At 48.4% G+C, this 25,466-nt stretch overlaps 1 protein-coding gene across 17 annotated transcripts in view; it reads left to right on the forward strand.

The window, feature by feature from the left end:
- The window catches only part of LOC1272313 (neuroglian), a 47,789-nt gene that overhangs the window by 15,120 nt on the left and 7,203 nt on the right, over positions 1 to 25,466 (forward strand). For 16 of the 17 annotated variants that reach the window (XM_061663173.1, XM_061663174.1, XM_061663183.1 and 13 more), the window contains exons 3-7: positions 2,189 to 2,496; positions 2,592 to 2,718; positions 18,336 to 21,146; positions 21,238 to 21,569; positions 21,654 to 21,864. In XM_061663173.1, coding sequence (XP_061519157.1) covers positions 2,394 to 2,496; positions 2,592 to 2,718; positions 18,336 to 21,146; positions 21,238 to 21,569; positions 21,654 to 21,864 — 3,584 coding nt within the window. In that variant the 5' untranslated portion in view covers positions 2,189 to 2,393. Of the gene's footprint in view, positions 1 to 2,188; positions 2,497 to 2,591; positions 2,719 to 18,335; positions 21,147 to 21,237; positions 21,570 to 21,653; positions 21,865 to 25,466 lie in introns of those variants that run through there. The other variant, XM_061663192.1, reaches the window with a different exon arrangement.

The raw sequence follows: 25,466 nt of genomic DNA on the forward strand, positions 1-25,466 counted from the left end.
CAGGGTTGGTGTGTTGGCTCCGAAACCGCAGACGCAGATTAACTTTGGCTTTTGAAAGACTGAATTGTCTGCCCCACTGCCGGTTTCTATCACTCTCTGCGGTTCCGTAACTGTGGAAGTGCAGCATAATGGGCGCTCTGTTTCACATGGTAAGTCGATTGAAGTGCAAAATCAGAACCTTGGGACAGTTCCTCAGACTATGATTGCACGTCATCACGTCATCGGCAGACATGTACGCACAATCCAGACATCGTTTCCTGTTCATGCGCTAGGATTACAGCGATATGTCTTCACTTTCTGTAAATGTTCAAAACTTCTGAAAAAGATAGCCAATGTCTGGTTCTTGGATGCGTATCCGGTCGTAAATATATCTGCACACCATCTGGAGAGACACACTCTCCAACCTTCCCGATCAGCTCTCGTTGCTGCTGTGTACTTCCTCTGTCCAGCAACTAAAGGAGTGTGATTGTTTATTTTTTCGAAATAAATAAACGCAAAGTGTGTGTGTGTGTGTGTAACCCTCGGGTTGGAGAGATACCAAAATGATGTCATCCGTGACGCCCATCCATCCCGAAGGTCACAGACATAGGCTCAAACACGAACAGTGAGCGTGTGCAGGCTGCAAGAACTCCAAACCACAGCCAGTCCAGTTCGAACGAAAATAAAAGACTCTAGCGTGTGTTTTGTTCCCGTTATCGAATTATTCACATTGGCTGTGGATATACAATCCAGCACTGTTGGAATTGGAGCCCAGCAAAACCTACCCCATCAACTTCTCGGCTGCGTCTCAACGAGAAAGAAGTAGAGTAAGGGATTTAGCTTTACAATTTGATTTACTGACGAATGCTTGATTAGTGCTTTTATTGTTGTGTCCCCTTTTGCTCTCGACAATATAGCCACGGGCTGCAAGGGTATTAGTTTAGTTGGAGGTATCGCCTGGCCCCGCTCTCTTTCTCCAGCGGTGGGCGTTGAAAGATTGATGATGACAGTTGGGTTTGGCTGTGTTATTGCGTTTAAGGGATTCCGACGATAACCTGGTGGTGGGGGTCAGAGTGTGGTCCCGATCTTAATTACCCCTAAACTAGCGCGTCATCTGTGTCCAGCTGTACTAATGGACCGCTTGAATTAGGTGGGTGTATAATGCACACGCTGCCACAGGTCCAATTGGTCAGTGGTGGTGTAATTCATTCATAGTGTGTTTACCAGAATGACATGTTCGAGATATATCGTACAACAGTTTTATAATTTTCGATCATTATGTTGTAGAACTCCCCCAGGCGCAATAAAAAAACTGCAAGTCTTCAGCGAAAAGGCCATTAAAATGTTCCTATTTAATGCCGGTCTCAAAACTTTGCTGATCGCAGAGCCTAATTTCTGGAACGTTCGGCGGACAATGCCGAAAACGAAGATACCTGAGGGACACTAAAATGTTAATGTTTCGTTCTTGCCAAACTCCGTCAGATACATCAACCTTTGGGGTTAATGCTTTTATCCGAAAACACAACTCTCCCTCCAATGCCATCCAGAGCCCCACTGCATGTGTGTGTGTGTGTATGTGGTGAGGGTCGTAAAGTGTCGATCGGTGTTAAAAGGTGTTAAATTCACCTTCGTTTTACAACACCACACACCACCCGTTGAGAGAGCGCGCGCGCGCTCGCTCGCTCTTGGGTGTGTGCTGCGCGTCATAGATGACGTGATCTTTTAGCGAGATGTCTCGAACTTCCTTTCCGGGCAACTTCAACCAGTCCCCGACATCGTACCCGGTGAACAACATCGAGATATATAGGAGGGGAGTTTCGTGAGACACTCACGGAGCTGGGGGGGCAGCTTCACGCTCGAGTGATCTCTCGCTCGATGACATGGCTACTGCACACACAACACTGCACATTAGAGTGTGTGTGTGTGTGCAGAGCAGTCTGCGGCTGGAATGGGCGTTGGCCTCTCACGAGACGCGCGCGCACACAAGCGTTGTTGTTGAAGGCATGAAACCAAGGAGGACAGACTTCAAATATGTATGTCAAGCACCGGAGAAAGAACTGACAAAATAGAAAAGCCGAAACACGACCGACAACTTCAAGACGCGACTTACATCTCTCTATCTCCTCTGCATTTGATTCTGACAGAGATCGATGACGAAATCTTTTAATCGCTTGTTCTCCTTTTACTTCTTTTTTTATTTACTTCACAGAGCCAATCGATACGGATTCGATTGCGCTAGAGAGGAAGCGAAAGAAGAGTCCGCTGAAGATCCGAAGTGATCTTCCCGCTAGGGTTCTTCCCGACACAACAGACGACACGCAGAGAGTGTGTGGTGATTCTGGTGATCCGATCGTCCTCCCGGTGAGGACAGCAGCTCCTCATCCTCTCCGCTCTCCCCTCGAGAGCACCCCAACATGCGGACGACACACAGTAGTAGTGGGTCCGCCCCGGCGACCCAGCTGCTTCTGGCGGCCGCCGTCGTGCTGATGCTCAACGTCCTGACAGTGCACAGTTTAAGTAAGTCCACCATGAAGGTGGCAACGTCCACCAAACACTGCTCAGCCGGTACACTAATGGCTCACCCTTTTTCCCCCCCCCCACCCCAATTGCAGTACACTCGCCACCGCGCATCATCAAGCAGCCGCCCCCGGACGAGATGCTGTTCCAGGTGGCGCAGCAGGGCGAAAGCGACAAACCCTTCCTGATCGAGTGCGAGGCGGAAGGTGAACCGACACCGAAGTAAGTAGTGCGACCTGAAACAACTCAACAACCGGAACAGCCAAGCAATCGATTCGTGTTTTTAATCACGCACCGGGTTTGGGAGGTGGGGGCGCGCGCGAATCCCCTTCCCTCGTTATGATGGCGGGTGTCGTCCCTCACCAGGGGGCGCTTGAACAGTTCACTTTTAGTTCACTGGAACACAAACCCCCCAGCATACAACAATCCACCATACGGCAATAATGTAGTAGGGGCGTCGCCGTCGTGCTCCTCCGCTGATTGTTGTTCGGTGCAATGATAATCCCCAGGCGGTAGCAGAAGAGGAAGCCCGTTAATTCTACACCATCCCAGCGGCACAGGGGAGGTCAGGAGAGAGACAGGGTGTATGTAGGACACGTGTCCGCAATCCTTTCGGAGATTTAATTCAATTTTATTCTGATTGAACCACGAGCAAATCTGATTTTATGAAGATGGGGTGGAGGAGGTTAAGGCGTTAAGGGAATGAATGTTCCTTTCGTTCATCAGCTCATTTTTGTTTTCAAGAGTAATTTGGAGGTTAGAAGTGTTTTTGGAGCTGAAGTTAGCACACGTCAGAGTTACACACATATACTGAGCGAAGTTTCTTGCGTGTACAGTTGTTTGTTTGTCCAGCCAGAGAAGTTTTGATGTGTTTTTCCCTGCCCAGGAGAAAACTCTTCTTCGACTGTTGTTATAACCATAAAAATACGATTATTTTAAAAATAACTTGATGCGTTGTGTGCGTGTGTTTGTGTACAGTTTTTTTTTTGGCAAGGAAATCAGTTCCTGTGTTTTTATTTTTGGCACTGAACTTATGCCCGACGTGTGTCTGTGTGTGTGTGTGTGTTATTCCCTGCGTGGGGATGGTTGCCCTTTCTTCTGTCGTTGCCTCCAGGGATGGCAAGGGAAAATTCGATCGATCAAATTCGCCTGTCTGCGTTATTTGATTGTCTGTCTGTCTGCCTGTCGCGCTTCCCTGCGCTCTCTCTCTCTCTCTTCCCCAAAGGTGCAAGGTTTTGATTCGTCATTTCCTGTAAAAGCAGCCACAGTAGAAAAGCAAACCACACCGGCGCCCCCCCCCCCCACTTCCCCATTTGGCTGCCGACTGTGTTCAATTTGGATCCTTATTTTTTCCCACTACATGTGTTAGCAAACAAACAAAAAAAAAACACCAAAATTGCATTCGATTCGATCCCGATCGATTCGCTGCTTTCCTGCTGGTTGCAAAGCAGGAAACCGTCTGTTATAATGGTTGTTAAATAGTATGTCGGTGGTGGAAATTGATGATGAAATGGCTTTTCCACCGGGTTCGATCGCGTCGTAAGTCCCTCTTTCTCTTTCCATCGTTAAATGGGACGATAAAATTTATTGATTAGTCTGTTTCTTTTTTTATATATTGCTTTTTTTTGTTATGGGCATAATGTGTATGTGTGTTGAGTAGAAAAAAAAACGTCACTCAAAAAACGAATGTCATCCACACAAAAGCCGGGCCCAGTGGAGGAGGCAATCGAGTGTGTTATTTTTGTTTTAATCCAACCCCCAATGATGTCACATAACTGGTGCGATAATAATTTAAAATAAATCGCTCATTGCACTGGAGTGCAACAACGCCGTGTGCGATGAGTTTTGCAGCTTCGCCTACAGACCCTCCCCCAACTCCTTTGCCAGACAAATAAAACTGCATTCTCTAAGCACAGTGGGACATGTTGTCTCGTATACGCGCGATGACTCAGAGATAAGATTAACCACCCCCCCGGTTGGAGTCACAGTAGCTGCAACACACAGTACAGTGCTTGTTGGAGCAATTTGAACTGATCTTTCCTAGTAAAGGAGTTTTTTTTTTGTCCTTTTTTTACTTCTCTATCTATTTGGAGTAATCAGAATCTGAGATTTATTTACGGACGAACGGTTGTTAATGTTGGGTACGTTCGATAATGAAAGGAGATGGATGATGCGCGATAGTTTGTTGTTTATGACACAGATTTTTGCAAATGTGTTAATCGTTATCTACCTAACCTTTTGCCTGCCTTCCTTTTGCGAAGAACAATCATTATATATTGATTTCAACAAACGACTTTTCGGAGAAGTCAGTCACAGCCACAGTCTCGTTTCTTGGAATGATTGCCGCCTTTGCTTTCCTGATAATACGTGCTCTGCTTTACTGGGGGAGACGTTTTTATAAGGAAAAGAGCGCCTGCAGCTCTATAGTAAAGGGCACGTGCAGTTAAGGGAGCACAACATCAGCAACACAAATAGAACGAACCAGTTGAAAAAGCTTATACAATATCATCAGATAACGTTTTTGTGCGCCTTGGGAAAAGTACACCGCTGAATTCCAAGAGAATCGAACCCACGACACGATCTCTAAGTGGATCTCCCATCAGTGCGCTTACGGATGTTACTAGGCGAGAACCTTCCTAGTGGTGCGTTTATTTTGAACCCGTTTTTCTCCCAACGCAACGTGCACCCACACAGCCATAAAACAAAATCATCAAATAATCACGTTTTGCCAATAAAAAATGGACACTTACTGCGGGTATGACTCCATCTCTGTGACCACCATACCGTTTGCCTCCCTTACTGAAGTATCCTGGCGCGTATACATTTTTAATCTGGGTTTTCTTTCCCGGGGTAAATTTATCAAGACATTACTTCCGGCTTTCAACTCTCTTTTTTTTTCGCCAGCGATTATGTTTGCACTAGAGAAATAATCGAATCTCAGAACTCCGTTCGGCAAAATGGAGCATCATGCCATGCGTCCCCCAGAACGAAACTCTCTCTTTCACAGGTACGGACGACGTCGACGACACGCAACATGCGAATATCGATCCATTTTGTTTCGTGTGTTTCTTGATGCAAAAAAAAAAACGATACAAGAAACCAGGCTATAAAAGCAACATTAATTCTTCGTCCTCTTCCTTTCCTGTGGGGTTGCGTTGTGTGCTTTCCTTCCTAGCTGCTTGTACGGAATGTCCTTTCTGGTGCGTTGCTCCCCCTCCGCAACAGTAAGTAACCTTCAAAAAGGGTAGAAGGACGGGAGCTTTTTACAGCCGGGCCATCGCTTTAGGGATATCGTGGGCGAGATCTGGAAACAAAAGGCGAAGGTTGGGATGGGAAAGAACTTTATGAGACATTGTAACCTTCTGCGATAAAGGATTTGCCACCGTTCGGTTTGCTACCGTGTGTGGGTACTTGCGGGTGTCTTGTAGATGTTTGTGTTTGCCCGGTTCGATTATAGATCAAACCTGCTTCTCTCCAATCGGGCGGGGGGGTACCTTTTGGTAAGGCTATGCTCGTTCCCTTTTTTTGCTGAGCGTAATATTTACTGCGTTATATTGTAGCGAACCAAAACATAAAAACGATGTTTGGTTGAGCGAAAACCTGCAGAAAATATACTGTAAATAAGACACGTATGTCTTGTCTTCTTTCTCTCGATTGTGTCACAGCGCGCGCTGGTCAAGCTGGGGCCGAGCGCTTGACAACTTTACCCATTTCCTTGGCCCAATCATATTACCTGCTGTTTCGGTAAATATTATCCTTTGCAGGGTTTCTGCCTTTCCTCTTCCTTTTGCTGTGGCACTCTGCCACCATCACCATCAAGAAAACCAGGCAATCAAGTTGGAGGGGGGGGGGGGGGGGGGGGGGTGAGTGGGCTAGACTATTTTGGCGACGACCAAGAATACCAGAGCATTTTTTGGGGAGAAAGCCAAAGAAAATGTTCCCCGTTTGCCTTGAAATGTGCTTGGTCCTCTGTCGGTCGTCGTCGTCTTCGTCGTCGTGGACACCCAATTCGAGCAACATTGTTGTGGAGCGGCCGTAAACTTGGCCTCCTCCTTCTCATTCGCTTTTCGCAGCGAGCCCCAAGGACATGGGCAGGAAATTCAGGATCTCTTTGTCGCTTTGTCCATCTTGTGCTCGCCCGGCTATGCGCTTTGAAGGCAAGGAGAGATAGAGAGCGAGAGAGAGAGAGAGAGAACGGTAACTAAAGCAATTTCAAAAAGGATATTCCGAAGTGGCGTATGTCTGGGGCTTCTCGAAGTGGAAATCCCATCATAGACACTACGGGGGTTGGTACCGAAAGGGGCGGCAAGATTTCATCCCCCCCCCCATCCCCCCTTCTTAAAGGGATGGCATGTGTTGCTGCGTGTATATTGGTGTGCGCAGGTCCTGCCACGTTGCTGCTATTTCGCACTCTTTCTTTCACTTGCACACACACACACACACACACTCACAGCTTCTCTTTTGTGCGCTGATGGCGTGTACATACATCTCTCGGGCGCATTTTTTAGGGGGGGGGGGAAGGTGCGATGGGTGGAAAATATGCGGCATTACAACACCGCGCCATCTAACCCATCTAAATGTGTGTGTGTGTGTTTGTTTCTATGTTCTGATGGCAGGAAAATGCGGCAATACACAAAACACACAACCAACAAGCGAGATAGATATAGTGAGCTGTGACGCCGCGTGGTACCAGAAAGGGGGGTATCGGCGTGTGTGTGTGTGAGGTATGGTGAATATTATCGATCGATTTTTGCCAGCAAAGGAGGCTCTCGGTCTCGCAGACCATAAACCCGCACATACTGGCAGACTGGTTTTTCGACGTGCTTCTATATATATATATATGTGTGTGTATGTCTATGTTGATAGATGAATTTGAAACGATATTTTGCTCACTCTTGTCGAGGACATGCCCGAGACATGGAACTCCGTTTTTTTATCACGACCAGGCAACCGGGAAAACCGCATAGAGCGCTAGCCTGACGGACGACGACGCGGTGGTTTGTGCTTTTGTGTGTGGTTCGTTCTTTTATTTTTGTGAACGAAACCTCTGGTGGTTCGCATTCTAGTTCTTTGTCAGCAGTATGGTGTTTTGTTTTCACATGTGTTGTTTTGCTTATGGGTTTGAATTTATGGAATCGAATAGATGCGAACGTAAGGGAATGTTTGTGGCATTTTTTTGGTTGGTAATATTACAACATATTCAGCATAAAGTGGAAGCCCTCTTGTTATGCTTATGAATTTTTCGCTTTATTGAGTAAAATTCTATATAATGTAAGGAGTTCTAAGTATCCTATAAATATAAAATAAAAGTCGATGATTCGCATGTTGCTAATTTTCCATGCGGGACAAAATGGGAAACGGTTTGGGGTGAAATTTGCCTTCCTTTCTTTAGATAAATCGTATCCCATTTTTTTGTATCCTTCTTGGAATATTAATTAAGACTTATTGTCGAACTGATAAAAACAGTCATCTTGTTGCAGCTAAATCTTACAGCGGTTTCAAAGTTACTTTCGGATGTACGCATTGTTTTTCGCCGCGTGCAAGAAGTTATTTCACATCACTCGGATATTTCATTTCCATCATCATGATGTTTAATATCTTCAGCAAGATTTTCAACACGACTCAAGCTGGATTGAGTTTACCAGTTCTTTGCTGCAGGGTTTTCCAAGTCAGTTTCGAATATAAACATTGTTCTTCACCGCATCCTAGTTGTTTTTCAACAGCTGTCATATGGTCTCAAAAATGGTCAAAATATGGTCAAAATGAAATTTCAGTTTTAACACATCCAGCCGTACCGGCGAACTCGCTCGTTCCTGGGAACGTTCGCCGCGACGCTCATTTTCACTCATTTCATAGCCCGCTAGATCAAAAATTAGAAAATCATATAGATTTTGTACTGCCCAACCTAGTGGTACAACCCTGTCCACTCATGAGCGACGAATGTTTCTCGTCGAACGAGTTCGCCGGTACGGCTGATCATTTTCAACATATGACAAAAAACTGTCAAACTCAATCCACCTTGAAATGTGTTGAAAATCATGCTGGAGAAATAAAAAAAAACAACAACATTATGATGGAAATGAAATATCAGCTTGATGTGGAACAACATCTCGCACGCGGTGAATAACAACGTTTGCATTCGAAATTGACTTGAAAAACCGTGTATGTGTTGAAAATAATGTGTCGAAACTGAAATTTTATTTTGAATCAAATACTTCATTTTTGACTGCTGATGAAAAACATCTCGGATGCGGTGAACAACAATGTTTACATTCGAAACTGATTTGAAAAACCCCTGTATTTTAGTCGTCGAGAAATTTGACTCGATTGCTCATTGAAATGTGCTTGTTGCTTTGGAATTCTTTGCGGGAAATTAATCGAGACGCACAGTTGACAGTTCTTTTCGATGTGTTGAAAATCATGTGTGAGAGCTGAAACTTCATTGTAATTGCGAATACATTGTATGGCAGCTGTTGCAAATCATCGTATAAGGCGGTAAATAACGATGCACACATTCGAAAATAGCTTGGAAAACCCTGTAATGTTCTATTCTAATCTAATTGCATTGAAGTATCTCTTTTTTGTCCTGTTGGTACCTATAACAAGGTTTGAATGGTGTTTAATTCATAGATATAGTTTGATTTAAATAAGTACTTCTTTTCCAAGGCATAAACTTTTAAAACATATTTTACTTCATAACTACCAAAACATTGATTTCGATTCATTTTTCGCTAGGGGTTTTTCCATATCGAGGAATTACGGGCTTGAATCATTCATCTGACATCGAAAGAACTCGTCGACGCTTTCGTGGTACTTCTACCATGTTTTAGCAACATGAAACTGCAGCGACAACTAGAATGTTTGAGTAATGTTTGATAATCGTCTGTAAAATGCGCCTGGTGACACTCTGCAAACAACACAGAGTCGCTGCAGCGCTCCTTAGCGCCTCTTTTCCTCTGTTTTACAATGCAATTGCCAACGTCGCCGGTGACAAGATGGGCTTTTTACAACGGCGACGGCTGCTGCTAGCCGGTCTCGCCCGGCTAATGGGCGCGTCAAACGGAGGAGAAGGTTAATGTATCAATTACAAAACCATTGCCCCTACCAACCGTGTGTCCGTGTCGATCCCTGCTTTATGGCACCTCTACTCCCTCCCCTTCCCCGTCCTGTGACCGACCAACCCCCCGGGCGGCCGACGCAATAATGTCTCCCGCTTTGCATGCGCGGCTTTGCGTTTGTCTTCGCTGCTGCAGCTCCGCACCGCCTGACACAGCTCCTAAGTGAGCGAGAGTGAAGAAAATGGGCAAGAGCAGAAAAACAAACTGAAGGCGCGTTCTTGCACACACACACACACACACACACACACACACACACACACACACACACACACACACACACACACACACACACACACACACACACACACACACACACACACACACACACACACACACACACACACACACACACACACACACACACACACACACACACACACACACACACACACACACACACACACACACACACACACACACACCCAAACTTGTGAAACCCGAACGGCCGGGGAAGCAAAGAAAAAAGGAGGTTATGTTTGTGTCCGACTCGTCTTTCTCGACACAGCCCCGCCCCGCCCCGGCCTGCTCGTCCTTAAGCGGCGCACGCAGTATCAGGTTACACGGAACCGTTTTTCTCTTCAGCCGCGCGGGGTGTCGGTTTGAGCTACTTTGTGGCAACCGCGGTACGAGGGGGAGCGGGGCGCGAACCCTATTTAAAGAGCGCGCGCCACACGACGACCGCAGGGGAAAGTGGTTTTAGAGGAATTAAGAGGGTGAAGAAAAAAAAAACATAACACCCGATGCGTACATCTCCACACACACACACACACACTACAGGGTCTTTGCTCCACTCACGCACGACACGCGGGTAGGGTGAAAATCGATGGCAAAACTAGGTTAAACGGGTGGGAGAAATGAGCAAGACGAGGCAGGCAAGGGGAAAAAGGCGAGGAGAAGGGGAAAGAAGAAGAACAGAAGCAGAGAGGGTGGTGATCACGTTCTTTTAGGCACGATCGGGACGAGTTCCATGTGTTTTGTTTTTGGCTTTTATTGGACGTTGCAAGAGCAGCGCACACACGCGCTCTTACAGGGTTGCTCAAGCCAGCTCAACATCGTAACACTATTTTTCGAACACGTTAAACGATTGTCAACATTGTACATACAATTTGAATCCGTAAACTCTTTTCAATTTGATTACACTAGGTTTTGGAGCAGTAAAATTCCAACTCGAATTTTCGTATTTTCCAGATTCGTATTGGGATTTTACGCGTTCTAAACTTAGTCTTACCAAATCGAAAAGAGTTTACTTATTCGAATTGTATATGCGATGTTGACAATCGTTTAACTTGCTCGAAAAATAGTGTTACGATGTTGAGCTGGCTTGAGCAACCCTGTATTATCTGCCTTTATAGCCTGGGTCGTTTTTGCTCCTGCTCTTAAATTCTCGTTTTGTCTTGTGTCTCTTTTTTACTTGCTTTTATGTGCTTGAAATGGTTGCATCTTGCATATTATCCTTGTTTTATGGTTTTCTCTCATTCATCTCGCAATCTTCCTGCTGTAAAGTTTTACAACACTTGTCAATATTTATGTATTTGCTTTTTTTATCAACTGCACGGATTCATGACTCTGTTCGTTTTTTTTTTTTTTTTTTGCAATACTACCTGATTTATTGCGCCAGCCTCGTGTGTTCTACCGACAGCACGTAACCGCATACCTTGTTTACAGCTTGTTAATTGAGCTTTGCGCCGCTTCTGGCTGGACTTCTGAACTCATCAAACCAGCAGCGGACTTGATTGAGTCTATTTTTTTTGTCTTTTATTTTTACCGACCTGACCGCTGATTGAAAGCTGGAATCAAAACAATGGGGGGCACCTTTGAACTCGCTTGCCTCTTGCGTTGCCCCATGGAATTTCCAGTACCAATTGAGGTTCGACAGTGGCCAAATTGCATCACCGGCCGTCGTACAATCCAGAAGAGCATTGATTGAGATCGTCTAATATTAGGACACGGCTGGTGTGCTGTGGAATGCTGTTTATAAAGAGCGCTATTGTAATCACGGCCGCTTTCTTGGTCCCAAGCCAATAGGGCCAGGCACATGTCCAAAGCGTACGCTGGGCAAAGTTTTCCAATAAACAATCCGTTAATGTTAACAGCTCCCGGGTGTGCTATGTGTGTGTGTGTGTGTGTCTATATTTACCCATTAATACACACCGGATAGGCGAGGAAAAACGTCCAATAATGAGGGCCGGGAGACACGGATATTGATGGGAAAATATGACGGACAATAATACTTGCGGCACGCGCCCGCAAACCAACACCACCGTGATGATGATATGCGGGACAGTTGCAGGGGAGCGCAAATGAGCCCCTTTTGCACGGTGCGGTTAATTCTAATTCCAAACCCAAACACAACTCCATCCTTCTTTCCCTCGCGTCCTTCAGTGGCGGGAGCACTTCAATGGCTTGCTCGCTTTCTCCTAATGGGTTTGCGCGTGGTCGCGCAAAACTCGTACGCCATTTGGGAAGCAATTAATTCCCTGCAAACTTTGCCGTGCTGCACACCGACAGTGTTGCGCGCCTGCAAATGAAATGAGATTGTTGCATCCCTAAATTGACCGGAACGGAAACAATTCCCGATTGGATTAGGATGGAAACAAACAGCTGTCTGTATGTGTGTGTGTATGTGAGCGGGTTGCTTCCCTTATACACACGTACGGCGGAGGTACCTTGAGCCGGGTGTGTGTGTGTGTCCTGTGTACCGTAAGGATCAAGGACCCTGATGTTCGGCCGCGTGACGACAGCTCCCTGCTGAGGATTTTCTTCTGCCGAGAGTCGCGTCAGTTGGAAAACCATCTGCTCTACGTCCATCAGGCTCTTGCAGTTGTGTGTGCGCCTGACTGTACTCTAATTCTACCCGCACCCTGACAACCCAGAAACCCATAAAAACATTCCCAACACACACGCGCACACACATATCCCTTAATGGAAAAGGGTCAGCAAACGGGACCGGCAAAGCAGACCCGGGAAGGATAATTGGGCAGTCGTTAATAATTGTCGCCTCCGAAATCTCCGACTCACTCCAAACACACACACACCACCCGGGTCGTCGGTCGGGAGGATATATTTTAGAGACCACTTACCGGGTGTAATGTACACCGCCAGGCCGGGTGGGTCCGGTGTGATTTGGCCCGCGTGACGGCACGGTTTTGACCTCTTGCCATGGCGCCGCTACGGACAAACGCTTTAGCTCGCTGCCGTGTGTCCCACCGGGGTTACGACATGCGCTGTATCCGTTACAGGGCAGTGCGGTGGCGGTCCTTTTCCCGTTTTCTCCCCTTGCCTGCACGCGCGAATAATGCAACGCACAAAAGTTCGGCCAAAGGAGAACAGCAGCCAAACACAGCGGTGTGTATGTGCAGCAACTTGCATGCAAACGGAACGCGGGAAAGGGGAATTTGTAACCCAAAACCACGGTCGGCCACCAGCAAGCGGAGCGAAATGATGGTAGCAGTGTTGGCAAAAAAAAGGTTAAGAGAGACAGAGGCGAGCTGTGTGCGGAGGTTTCATTTTTCCTATCAAGACACAGGCTTTTAAACGGAGCGTGGGTAGGGCCGGTAAATGTGCGTTGTGCATCTCAAATCGGATATGTGTGCACAACTAATGGAACCGTCAAATTCTGGTTTGTGGTTTTCACCTACAAATTTTGGTAAATTTGAAGAATGTCAAACTCTGGATGTTTTGGAGCTCGAGATGTTTTCCTGGAGGTTTTGGACGACATTTTGAACAATGATTAGCATGAAGGTGAATATCTGGAGAGGATAAATAGACTGCCGATGACTAGATTGCCTGTTCGTTCTTGACGTCTGCAGCGTATGAGGCACAACATCTATTGGAGAAGTTGTCTAGAGCTCTACAGAAATTATTATTCCCGTTTCCGAAATCATCTTTACAGCGCTCCAATAGCCAGGATTTGGTATCTAACGGAGAAATGATCCTACCGAACTGGTCTGGTGCCAATAATCCTGTAGACAAAATCCTTTCGAGAAATTCTACGACAACGACTTCAGCGTGTGCTGTCTGTTGTGCAAAGAATTTCAAGGTGTTGGGGTACATAGCGCGCATCATCCCCCCTCCCGGGCGGAAGGCCAGGCTTTTGTTTTTGACAGGATAACCTAATGTTTGGTGTGTGTGTGTGTGTGTGTGTCTGTGTGTGTGTGTGTGTGTGTGTGTGTGTGTGTGTGTGTGTGTGTCTGTGTGTGTGTGTGTGTGTGTGTGTGTGTGTGTGTGTGTGTGTGTGTGTGTGTGTGTGTGTGTGTGTGTGTGTGTGTGTGTGTGTGTGTGTGTGTGTGTGCTCTGTTAGACTCCAGCATACTCCCTTCCCGTTAAAACTGCACACGGTTCCGCTCCAGTGAAGCGCGCACATATCCTGGCGGCGTCCAAATCGGTCCTGGGGAAGGGAAAAGCACATATGGTTGTGAGAATTTATATTTATTTAAATGCACCTCACAAAGCGCTGCGCGGTGCTGCTTGTGCACCAGAACGGCACCGGTCGCTCGACAGCCCGACACATCCGGTGTTGGAAGCATATCCTTGTCTCTCCGGACAGGGAGACAACCATATGGCGGAGGAGTAACACACTCCTCGGTGCAAAACGAGAACACATATCCATTGTCGCTTTCCCCGGGTCTGCCTGCCCGGCAAGAGCGTGTTTATCCTGACAAATCGATGCGCCCAGACGGTTCCTCACGTTTCGATGATTGTTTGATGGGATTTTAATCGATGTTTTCGTCTCTCCCGAACTCACACACAACACATGAGGTATCTCTGGGACTTGCCCAAATGGCAACCTTCTTCCCACAACCCCGCCCGCCCCGGCCTGTAGTGTCGTCAATCGTCGCCCGGGGGGCACTGTTTCGGGGAAGAGCGCGTGGAGCAACGGGCAGCGAGTGTTGCCATTTTAGCTTTATCGTGTGCGAATCGACCCTCCTTCGGAGCGGAAAACTATAAACCTCACTTTTCTTCTTCAACCACGGGCTTAGGCAGTAGAGTGGTGTGTTTGTGGACTCCCTTTTCAAAATTAATTCACTCACTTAAGCCCCGGGCCCCGGTTAACGAAAGACCTCGACCGCGAGGAAGAAAGGGTCATTTTATTAACGTTCACAACCGGAACCGGCCACCTTACCCTGTCTCCTCTTTATCTCTCCCTTTTTCTCTCTCTCTTTCGCTCTCTTCCCGCTTAGTTGGAGGTTTTCGCTTTCTCGCACTTCATTCCCCGTTTCTGTGTTGTATTGCTGGGAGGGTCTCATAAAAATGAATGGTCCGGCGGCGTTCGCATAAATGTATGGTACCCCCAGATGCCCCCGATTAGGAGGAGAGGGAGGAATGGCGTTGGTGGTGATCAGCAGGGCGTAAGAAATGCCCCCGGAGCTGGTTGAAAGAAAGGTGCGCGAAGAGAAGAGGGAAAAGCGTTCATTAGTTAGGCTTCGCTTTAGGGCCCCGCACCAAGCGGTGGTGGAAAAGGGGCAGCAGCGAGTATAAGAGGTAGCTGCGAAACGAAGTATTGATTTCGACGACAAGCTCCCGGGCGCGCCGTTAATCGCCTGCATGAAGTCGTCTTATGTAAGGCTTAATTTATATTCTTGAAAAGGGAAAACCTAGCGGTAACTTAAAAATATGTATCCGTTGAAGAACTTTCAAGAATCCTAAAAAGTGTACACGGTGGACTGCCAGACAATGACAGCCGAAGTTGGTGTGTACAAATTCAAAATGGCAATCATCTCATGGGAGATGTGTAAGAGGGAGCGCTATCTCCAACAGTGAAAACATTGGGACACCCACGTCCTGAAATTCGGGACCCCAGTAGTTAGGCACCAGCAAAGATTGTGAGATTCTCTAATAACCCTCGCTCGTGTTTTTGTCAATACAAGGGAAATGGAGACAATCCGAGGCACTCTAGCCAATATTCCAAGCTATTTTGTTCGTTCCAATGTTCTCAATGTTCCTCCGGATGTTTCGCCATATTATGCCACACAGGCTATTTTATTGGCGTGCGCGTGTATGTGTGTGTGGGTTCAATTCCGATATGCAAACATTCTTGCAGATAGTTGGATATCACTATACCCTCCCCCCCCCCCCCCCCCCCCCCCCCTACCTCGGGAGCAATATCAAGAAAACGTCGTGTTTCCCTTCTATGGAAGGAAATGGCACAAATCGCGTACGGCATCGCGCTCGCTCCACAACCCGTACGGGCTGGTTAGGGGCGTATGGCGACAGATTACGTAATTGTATATAATTTGAATATCTTATGAAGCGGCTTTTAGATGGAGAACATGACAGCGTGACAAAGGAGGAGTCTGAGTGGCCGGTCCCAAGTACGCGCTTCGATCGCTTCGGCTGTGCATACGCCATCGATGTAAAGTTCTTGGAATATTCTGGCATGACATCATTACTTCACTCCCCTTCTCTTTAGTCATTCAATCATCACATTTCGAAAGATAGGAAGGGAGTACGTGGGGGGGGGGGGGGCATCAAAGAACCGAAAAATCGGTCACTTCCAAACGTCGGAGCTCTCTTTTAACTATCCTGCTAAGTTTCTCCTCAATGTTATTTGTTTAACCTCTCGGGGGCATTGGCGTTTTGATCTCTCTCCGGTCTCCCAACCCTCCATTGCCTCCAGACCCAACGACGGACTCGTAACCGTTTGCTCCTTCTCGAAATCGATAAAACCCAACATTATGGTCCATCAAAAGACCCTCCCAAGCGTCTTCAGGGTGGCAAGACACAAACATTGGAGATGCGAAAAGCAGAGAACGGAAAGCAAAAACAATCTGATGATTCCCATCCCATTGCTGCTCTTTGCTCTTTGGTACGCTGAGGAACGGGCTAACTAACTATGACAGCACAGTTAAAGATTTCTCGCGTTGTCGTCCCCATCTCCTTACACACCAGTCCACTTACTTCAATAAGTCACCATTATTATGGAGCACTACTGCTAGAGAGGCTTTACATTCCCGTTGTTGTTGCACTCGAGCGACGACCACCTGTCAAACGACTCTTAGGTTTCATCATCTTCCTCACATTCCTAGCCTTCCTCCACCTTTCTACACCTCTACAACTGCAACAAATAGATACTGACACGAACGCACACACACACACACAAGCGAGCAACTTTTTTTTCTCCTGTCGCTTGACTATTTGAGCGATGATGTCACTCTTTCGGTGATTCCGATGATAGCGGGGTAGGTAAACTGCAAGACACAATCGCCCATCATCCCCATGCTCATGTCATCTGCACGGTCAATTCGTGCAGATATAAATACACACCGATACGTGTGGAGAGAAAGAGAGTAGCAAGAGTAGAAGCAGGAGGAGATGGGATGTGTGCACGCGCGTGTGTGTGTTTGTGTGGCGTGTATGCAATGCTCCAATGCTCTGATATGTAAATATATATTTATATATATCTATCGCTGATGACGCTATGCGAAGCCGCTCCTGATGGTGGTGGTGGTGCCGCATGTCTGTTGCAAGGTCGCGTTCAAACTCGCTATCTTCCACCACACACCGGCCACCATACGCCGCCCTCTTCTAGTGGAGATATCCTGCAGCAGGGGATGGTGCGCGCCGGTGAATGGTACACATGGTGATGCTACAGTCTGGTCACGGCTCATTAAACCGGTCGTCTAGTTGGTTGGAATGGAATTCTGTTCTCATTACTGCCTGTCATACTATGTATGTCAGTATTACTCCCCGTCACACCTGCTCTCGTGCGCTCAGAGTACATAGGAGCAACTGTTTTTTTTTCTTCCTCAACTTCTTCATCCAGGAAACAGTTGTTAGCGACCTTGTGCGACCATGAGGAACTGCTCAGATGTTATGGTTTAGCATCTACAGGATGTCTTCCGTTTTAGACGCTATATCTAACTCCTCCCGGTACACTGTTAGCTGTCATCCGCCGTAATGAGGCATCGCCTGGAATGCGCGTACTCTCCTTAGACTCTGCTAACAATTGTGGAGATTGTTGAGCATCGTGTCACTGCAAAATGTATTCCTCCCGCAGTGCCCAAAGGCCCTTTAAAGACACCGGGAAGTCATCCGGCTCGGTAAATAATGCAAATAATGTGTAATCCACGAGGTTTCGCCACTCGAGACACGCTTCCAGTGTCTTCGAAGTAGAGGAGGGCAACTTTGTGTTGGGATCTTCTCCGCCTATGGCCGCATGCTCTTGCGTTGGTACGACAATTGAGTTCAATTTATGCCGGACCGATGGATTCCAAAGATAGCTTCGCGCAGCATGAACTTTCGGGTTGAAAGTGTTTGTTGCGTGTGTGTGTGTGTGTGTATTTGTGTTGCTGTTGCTGCTCGCTTCCCCAGCATCTTTTGGACAGTTGTTAGTTGTTTAGGCATACGGCCAGGCAGACCTAATTTAATAATGGCGGCGCGCGTATCCGGCCCAGCGGGGGAGAAAAGCGCGCAAGGCACACCATGACGTTTTGGTGGCCGTCTTCCTTCCTTTGGCCGTCCGAACATGATCGTTTTGATAGGCGTTAGCTACCACCCTAACCGCTCGTTGGCAAATTCCAACAAAATGTGAAAGACACAAACATGTTTGGAAGTTTTTATTTCTCCCGCCCCTTTCGCTTGGCACGAAAAATCGCTGAGCTCTGCTGTTTGTGTTTTTTTTCCTACCGAAAATTGTTTAGAGAGCAGAAAAAAAATCAAATCCTCCCACCAAACCCTTTTCTAACCTTCATCTTTCTCTTCTTCCCCTCTCCTCCCGCACAGATACCGTTGGATCAAGAACGGCAAAAAGTTCGAATGGCAAACGTACGACGACCGGATGTCCCAGCAGCCGGGGCGTGGTACGCTGGTAATTACGTCACCGCGCGACGAAGATCTCGGCCAGTACCAGTGCTTCGCGGAGAACGAGCACGGTACCGCCACCTCCAACTCGGTGTTTGTGCGCAAGGCGGAGCTGAACTCGTTCAAGGACGGTTCGCCCCAGACGCTGCAGGCGGACGAGGGCAAACCGTTCAAGCTGGTCTGCCAGCCGCCGGACGGCTGGCCGAAGCCGAACGTCTACTGGATGATCCAGAACATGGACGGGGGCATCCGGAGCATCAACAACTCGCGCATGACGCTCGACCCGGAGGGCAACCTGTGGTTCTCGAACGTGACGCGCGACGACGAATCGAACGACTTCTTCTACGCCTGTGCCGCCTCGTCCGTGTTTCGCAGCGAGTACAAGATCGGCAACCGGGTGCTGCTGCAGGTGAAGCAGACGGGCATCTCGGCGGCCCAGAACCGGCACCCGCCCCAGCGCCAGTACGTGTCGCGCAAGAACGAGGTCGCGCTGAAGGGCAAGCAGATCGAGCTGTTCTGCATCTACGGCGGCACGCCGCTGCCCGAGACGGTGTGGACGAAGAACGGGCGGGCGATCGTGTGGAACGACAAGATCCAGCAGGACAACTACGGCAAGTCGCTCAAGATACGGCGCGTCTCGTCGGAGGATGCGGGCACGTACACGTGCGAGGTGTCGAACGGCGTCGGGCAGGCGGACTCGTACTCGATCAACCTGGCGGTGAACGCGGTGCCGTACTTTACGGTCGAGCCGGAGATCGTGAACGCGGCGGAGGGCGAGACGGCCGAGTTTAAGTGCGAGGCGGCCGGTAACCCGAAGCCGAACATCATGTGGATCCACAACGGCAAGCAGATCGACGTGAGCCAGGGCAATGCGCGCCGCATCGTCGGCTCGTCCAGCATCTACATCAGCAAGCTGCAGAAGAGCGACACGGGCAACTACGGCTGTAACGCGACCAACTCGCTCGGCTACGTGTACAAGGACGTGTACCTGAACGTGTTGGCGCTCGCGCCAGAAATTACCGATCCGCCCAAGCGCGAGTTTACCGTCGACCAGCGCAACGTGACGATGACGTGCCGGGTGTTCGGTGCGCCGAAGCCGCAGGTCAAGTGGCTGCGGAACGACCGCGAGCTGACCGGCGGCCGGTACCAGACGATGCCGAGCGGCGACCTGTTCATCCGCGACGTGAAGTTCGACGACGCGGGCGAGTACACATGCCACGCGGTGAACAATCTCGGCAGCAAGTCGGCGTCCGGCGAGCTGATCGTGAAGGAGCGCACGGTCATTAACGATCCGCCGCAGGACTACGAGGCGGAGGCGGGCACGACCGTCACGTTCCGCTGTAACGCGATCGCCGACTCGTCGCTCGAGCTGACGATCGAGTGGCTGACCAAGGGCGAGATCATCGACTTCGAGAACCAGCCGCGCTTCATCCGCACCTCGGACAACTCGCTGATGATTTCGAAAACGATCGAGCTGGACACGGGCACCTACACCTGTCTGGCCCGCACCGACCTGGACGAGGTGATGGCGAACGCGACGCTCACCGTGATGGACCGGCCGAACCCGCCGACGCTGACGCGCGTCAACTGCAAGGGCAAGGTGGCCCAGATCGAGTGGATCTCGAACGGCGACAACCGGTCCCCGATCCTGAACTACATCATCGAGTACAACACCTCGTTCACGCCCGACACGTACGACGTGCTGTCGGACGACGTGCCCGGCACGGACTTCGCCTGGACGGTGAACACCACGCCCTGGAACAACTACACCTTCCGCGTGATTGCGGTGAACAAGGTCGGCCGGTCGCTGCCGTCCGGCCACAGCGACGTCTGCACGACCGAGTCGAGCGTGCCGTACAAAAATCCGGACAATCTCGAGGGCGAAGGCACGACGCCGACCAATCTCGTAATTAAGTGGCGTCCGCTCGCGCAAGTCGACCACAACGCGCCCGGCCTGCACTATCGCGTCTACTGGCGGCGGGACATACCCGGCGCGGAGTGGAACTCGGCGGACGTGCGTGACTGGCGCCAGTCGTCCTACACGGTCGAGGGTTTGCCTACGTTTACGCGCTACAGCGTGAAGGTGGTGGCGCTGAACGATCGCGGCGAGGCGAACTCGGGCCCGTGGGAAATCATGGCGTACAGCGGGGAGGATACGCCGCTCGATGCGCCGGCCAACTTTACGCTGATCCAGGTGACGGGACCGACGGCGGCCATCCTCAGCTGGAACCCGGTGACGCCCGAATCGCTGCGCGGCCACTTCAAGGGCTACAAGATCCAAACCTGGACCGAGGCGGACGGCGAGGAGAACCTGCGCGAGATACTGATCACCGCCGACTCGAAGCAGGCGCTCGTGACGGACTTCGTGCCGGACGCGACCAACTACGCCCGCATCCTCGCGTACAACGGCCGGTACAACGGGCCGGCCAGCACGACGCTGTCGTTCGACACGCCCGAGGGCGTGCCGAACACGATCCAGGCGCTCGAGGCGTACCCGCTCGGGTCGTCCGCGTTCCTGCTGCGCTGGAAGAAACCGCTGCAACCGAACGGCAAGCTCACCGGCTACCGGATCTACTACGAGGAGGTGAAGGGCACGACGGTGGGCCCGCGGATGGAGCGCGAACCGCACATCTCCGATCCGGCCGTGCTGGAGGCGAAGCTGGGCCGCCTGAAGCCGGCTGCCAAGTATCGTATTCACGTCGTCGCCACCACCAAGGCTGGCGAAGGTCAAGAGTAAGTGGGGATTGCACGTGTTGCTCGAAACGCGCGTATTTTAATGTATTTTTTTCTTCTTCTTCTTCATTCTTCTATCGCATCACTGCAGCTTCTACATCGAGCGGGCCACCTCGTCCGGTCTGGGTCTGCCACCGGACGTACCCAACTTCTACTGGGAAAACATCCGGTCGGAGAACGGGCTCGCCAACATCAAGGTCGTGTGGCAGCCGGCCCTCGGCGGCAAGGCTGGCTCGCACTTCTACGTCAAGTACCGCGTCAAGGACGAGTCGAGCTGGCAGACGACCGATCCGGAGCTGTATGAAAACTATCTGATCGTGCACGGCATCAACCCGGACCATCTGTACGAGTTCCGGGTCGTGTCGGTCGACGGCGAATATCAGACGGAATCGGCCACGCAGGAAGTCGACACCTACGGCATCCGTATGTACACTGATGGGGCTTTCTAAGGAGCCTTACTCTTTTTTTTTTTTCATAATTTCAAATTCCACACCTTTCACCTTCCAGAGAGCTCCGTGAAGGTGCCGGGCGATAACATTGCGACGGCCGGCTGGTTCATCGGCATGATGCTGGCGATCGCGTTCCTCATACTGGTGCTGATCATCATCTGCATCGTGAAGCGCAACCGGGGCGGCAAATACGACGTGCACGATCGAGAGCTGGCCAACGGCCGCAACGACTACACCGAGGAGGGCGGCTTCCCGGAGTACTCGCAACCGTAAGTTGTGTGCGCGCGCGCAGGTGGCCACAGCAGTTCGTTTTCTCCCTTTGCATTGCTGTGCGGTGTGTGCCTTGCGCACACATAAACGCAGCCCGCAAAGAGGGGATACCTCTAACCATGATATTTAAGTCGTTCCCTATCCCCCAACAACAAAAAACCCTTTTGCGCTCTTCAAGCTAATTTTCCTGTTCTGTTTCCTTCTAATCCTATTTATACAAACAAACAAAATCCGTACGTACACAAGAGGAAGCCTCTTTTCTCGCGAAAAACTCCACTGCCCTTGATTTGCGTGTGCGACAGTAACGGGGGTCCAAAACCCTAAAATTGGGTCTTCTAGACCCTCGTCTCTTGTGCGCCTCACGACATGGCAACTGTTGTTGCTACTGTTACCCTTGATTTGTTTTTGTAAACTGTACACTTTTCCTAATCTCTGTTTTCATTTTGCCTGGTGTGTGTTGCCGGATTTGTTGTTTTCTCTGCAGCGTTGCGTTTGGTTTTTGTTAACGTAACAAATTGGGAGTTTTTATTATTGTTATTGTATCTGACACCGTTTGTGCCTAACGCGCTGTGCTGCTTTTTTTCCTGTTTCTTCAATCGCAAGATCTCATCTCCCACATACAATTACCTTTTGTGTGTGTGTGTGTCTTTTTTTTACATCTTCCATGTTCAATTTTTGTCGCGTGTACTTTCCCGCTCGCTCTATGACGTACACGACAAAATATCTCTCCATTGCCCGTTTCGATCTGCTGCTCCAATTTTCACGCGCACGCTTCGTGTGTGTGTTTTTTTCTGAATTTACACTCTGTGATTAGTAGCCAAACCTTCCTTTGCTACCGCTCCCTTCTGGCTTCTGAAACTGCGCTGCGCCCTTTCAAGTTTTCGCTCTGTTTGAAGTCACATTTGTATTTAAAGATCCTTTTCTAGGATCCTCGCTCTCTCTTCCGAACTCTTTGTTCATTCATTTTTCGTGCGTGTGTATATATGATCTTCACTATCTATCAGTACGTACTCTCTCTCTCTCTCTCTCTCCTGCTGTAACACTCCTTGACCATCATTCCCTTCATGATCATCTCCTTCGCCAATCTGTTTTTCCTTCCTCACTTCTTAATCGAGTGAAACTTAACCAACAACAACAATCATCATTCTCCATTTTTCCGTCTAAACACTACTGCTGAGATGCCCTACGCATCTCTCCCTCTCTCTCTCACTCTGTGTGTGTGGAGCTTTTAACAGTGTCTGGAAGCTGTGTCTGTTAATGTATGGTTAAGTTCTCTCTAAAGCGCTTCCCTCCCTTCACCCTTTATCTCCTATGCAAGGGGAAGCACGGGAGGGGAGCGGCATGAAGGTGACGGTTTGTTGTGGTTCCTGGTACTTGAAGGTAAATTTTGCATTAACCTCTAGGTGTTTGGATTTTCAGCGTTTTCGGAAGATTGCGTACCGTCGGCGGTAGGCGCGATTGTTGGCAACATTTGTACAGAGCAAACGCTTGTTAACTCACTCACACAAACCTCGCCCCCCCCCCCCCCCCTCCTCCACACAAACACACACACGATCCATTGGGACCAGTGCTGCAAAATGTGACTGTCAATGTCATAAACAAAATCTGACTTAAACCATCTCCATCTCAGCGTCACCTACTCAATTGTGATAATCAGAGGTGATACTCAAAACGATTGGTGTGACCAATCGTGACATTTCTGCGACCATCGCTTAGTCAGTCACTATGTCATGACTTTTTTTTTACTGTGATAAGTTTTGGAAAACGGCACTGACATAATCATGACAAATTTCGGCTAAAACCAAATCATGTCAGCGTCACGAGCTCTACTGTGATGATCAGAAGTGAGACTCAAACAGTTGGTGCGACCATCACATGCTTGGTGACATTTCGTGCCACAAACTCTTGGTCAGTCACTTCGTCATTTTCTGTCGGTGATCATCACAATAGTCATGGGAGATATGCGGTAGGTGCGAGTGGTTCCAAGAAACAAAATGAGCATGTTTTCCCGCTCTGTTTAACCAGACAGACAATCAAACCAGACAAAGCGAGAAACAATGCTCATTTTATTGCTTGGAACCACCTGCCTAGTATATTCCAAGAATGTTGTGATTACCATTGGGAGAAAATGTCATGAATCAAGTAAGCAACCAAGAGTTGGGTGCTAAACAAAATGTCATCAAAATGTTCAGTGAGCATCAGCAATGAGCATCAAGCTACCACGGATATCTTCATCGTTTTCGTTGGTGCACATGTTCTCGTGGTGATCATGACATTTTGCAGCACTGATTATGGCACATTTTGCTGGAAGATGTAACAGTTGTGAGCATTTGTCGCTTCACACAATCAGAAACATTGGTTCCCTTTTGGTACAAGCACACCGCACAGTGCTGCAAATTGGATAAACTTTATGAGGAATTATTAAAAACAATCGTAAGAGCATAAAATTTGGTTTCGTTCATATTGAAACAAAAAATTGCTGTTACTCACCACACCACCCCACACACGTGCATTACATCTTCCAAATGCATTTGCGTGCACAATTGTATAAGTACACTAACCCCATTCCAGCACACGATTTCAGCGCCTCCGTTCCGTGCGTGTTTTCACACCAAAAGCCGCCTCGGCAGCATCTTTTATCTTCAGGCCAATTCCCTTTCATCCCTAACTGCATCTCATCTGCATCTGCACTGGTTCCATCTTTACACCCCACCCTCTTTCTAACTAATCGTTCTCTCTATCTTTCCTGTGTAGGCATTTATATACGCTATATAAATACTCTTTAACATCCTCCTAGTGTTTAAGCATCTGTTAGATAAATAACACATTTGTACATGTACTTACTTTCCAAAACCGCCCTATGCTATTGTTTTTAACTGTATAACCGTTGGAGATCTTTCCTATTCTAATTCTACTTCTACTTGGTCTACCTCACCCTAGCTCATATAAAAACCATCCATCCCGCACCCTCTGCCTGCCCCTGTCATACCTTTATATTCCTTCCATTTAAGCGTAACCTCTCATACACTGCTAATGAAATCAGTATTATATATTTAGAACTATTTCTTATAGCCCTCTTACTACCCAACAACATTTCTCTCACATTCGTGCATCTCCCCCTTCATGCTTAAAGCTCATCCATACGGATGCACACACAGATATAATTGCACAAGTTGTATCTTCTTGGTGTATCTTCCAATATTTGGCCGTAACGTCATCGCATCCTAACATATCCCTAACTTCTTGGGCGTTTAACGTATTTCTTCATCATAAATTTAAATACCTACTCGGTTACTGTTTCCAACACACTCGGTGCCTGCCGTAACCTGCATAAGTATGTAGATATTTCAGAAGTATTGTTGAATGCTCAACTAGGTGTTAAGGCCTTAGTATAGAAACCGGGGTAGTATTTACTAAAAACCTTCCGTTAATCGAACAACATGTTTCACGGCTTCCGATTCGAAAACGATGCACACCAACAACAAAACAAAATACTACAAAATAGAAACTGGAATCACACAGTTCCTGTTGATAACTATAGTTAATACTAGCATTTTACTTTTAATAAGGCAAAAAGATGATAAAAAACGATCGAAGAAAT

This window comes from Anopheles gambiae, chromosome X, assembly GCF_943734735.2.
Source record: "Anopheles gambiae chromosome X, idAnoGambNW_F1_1, whole genome shotgun sequence".
Lineage (NCBI taxonomy): Eukaryota > Metazoa > Arthropoda > Insecta > Diptera > Culicidae > Anopheles > Anopheles gambiae.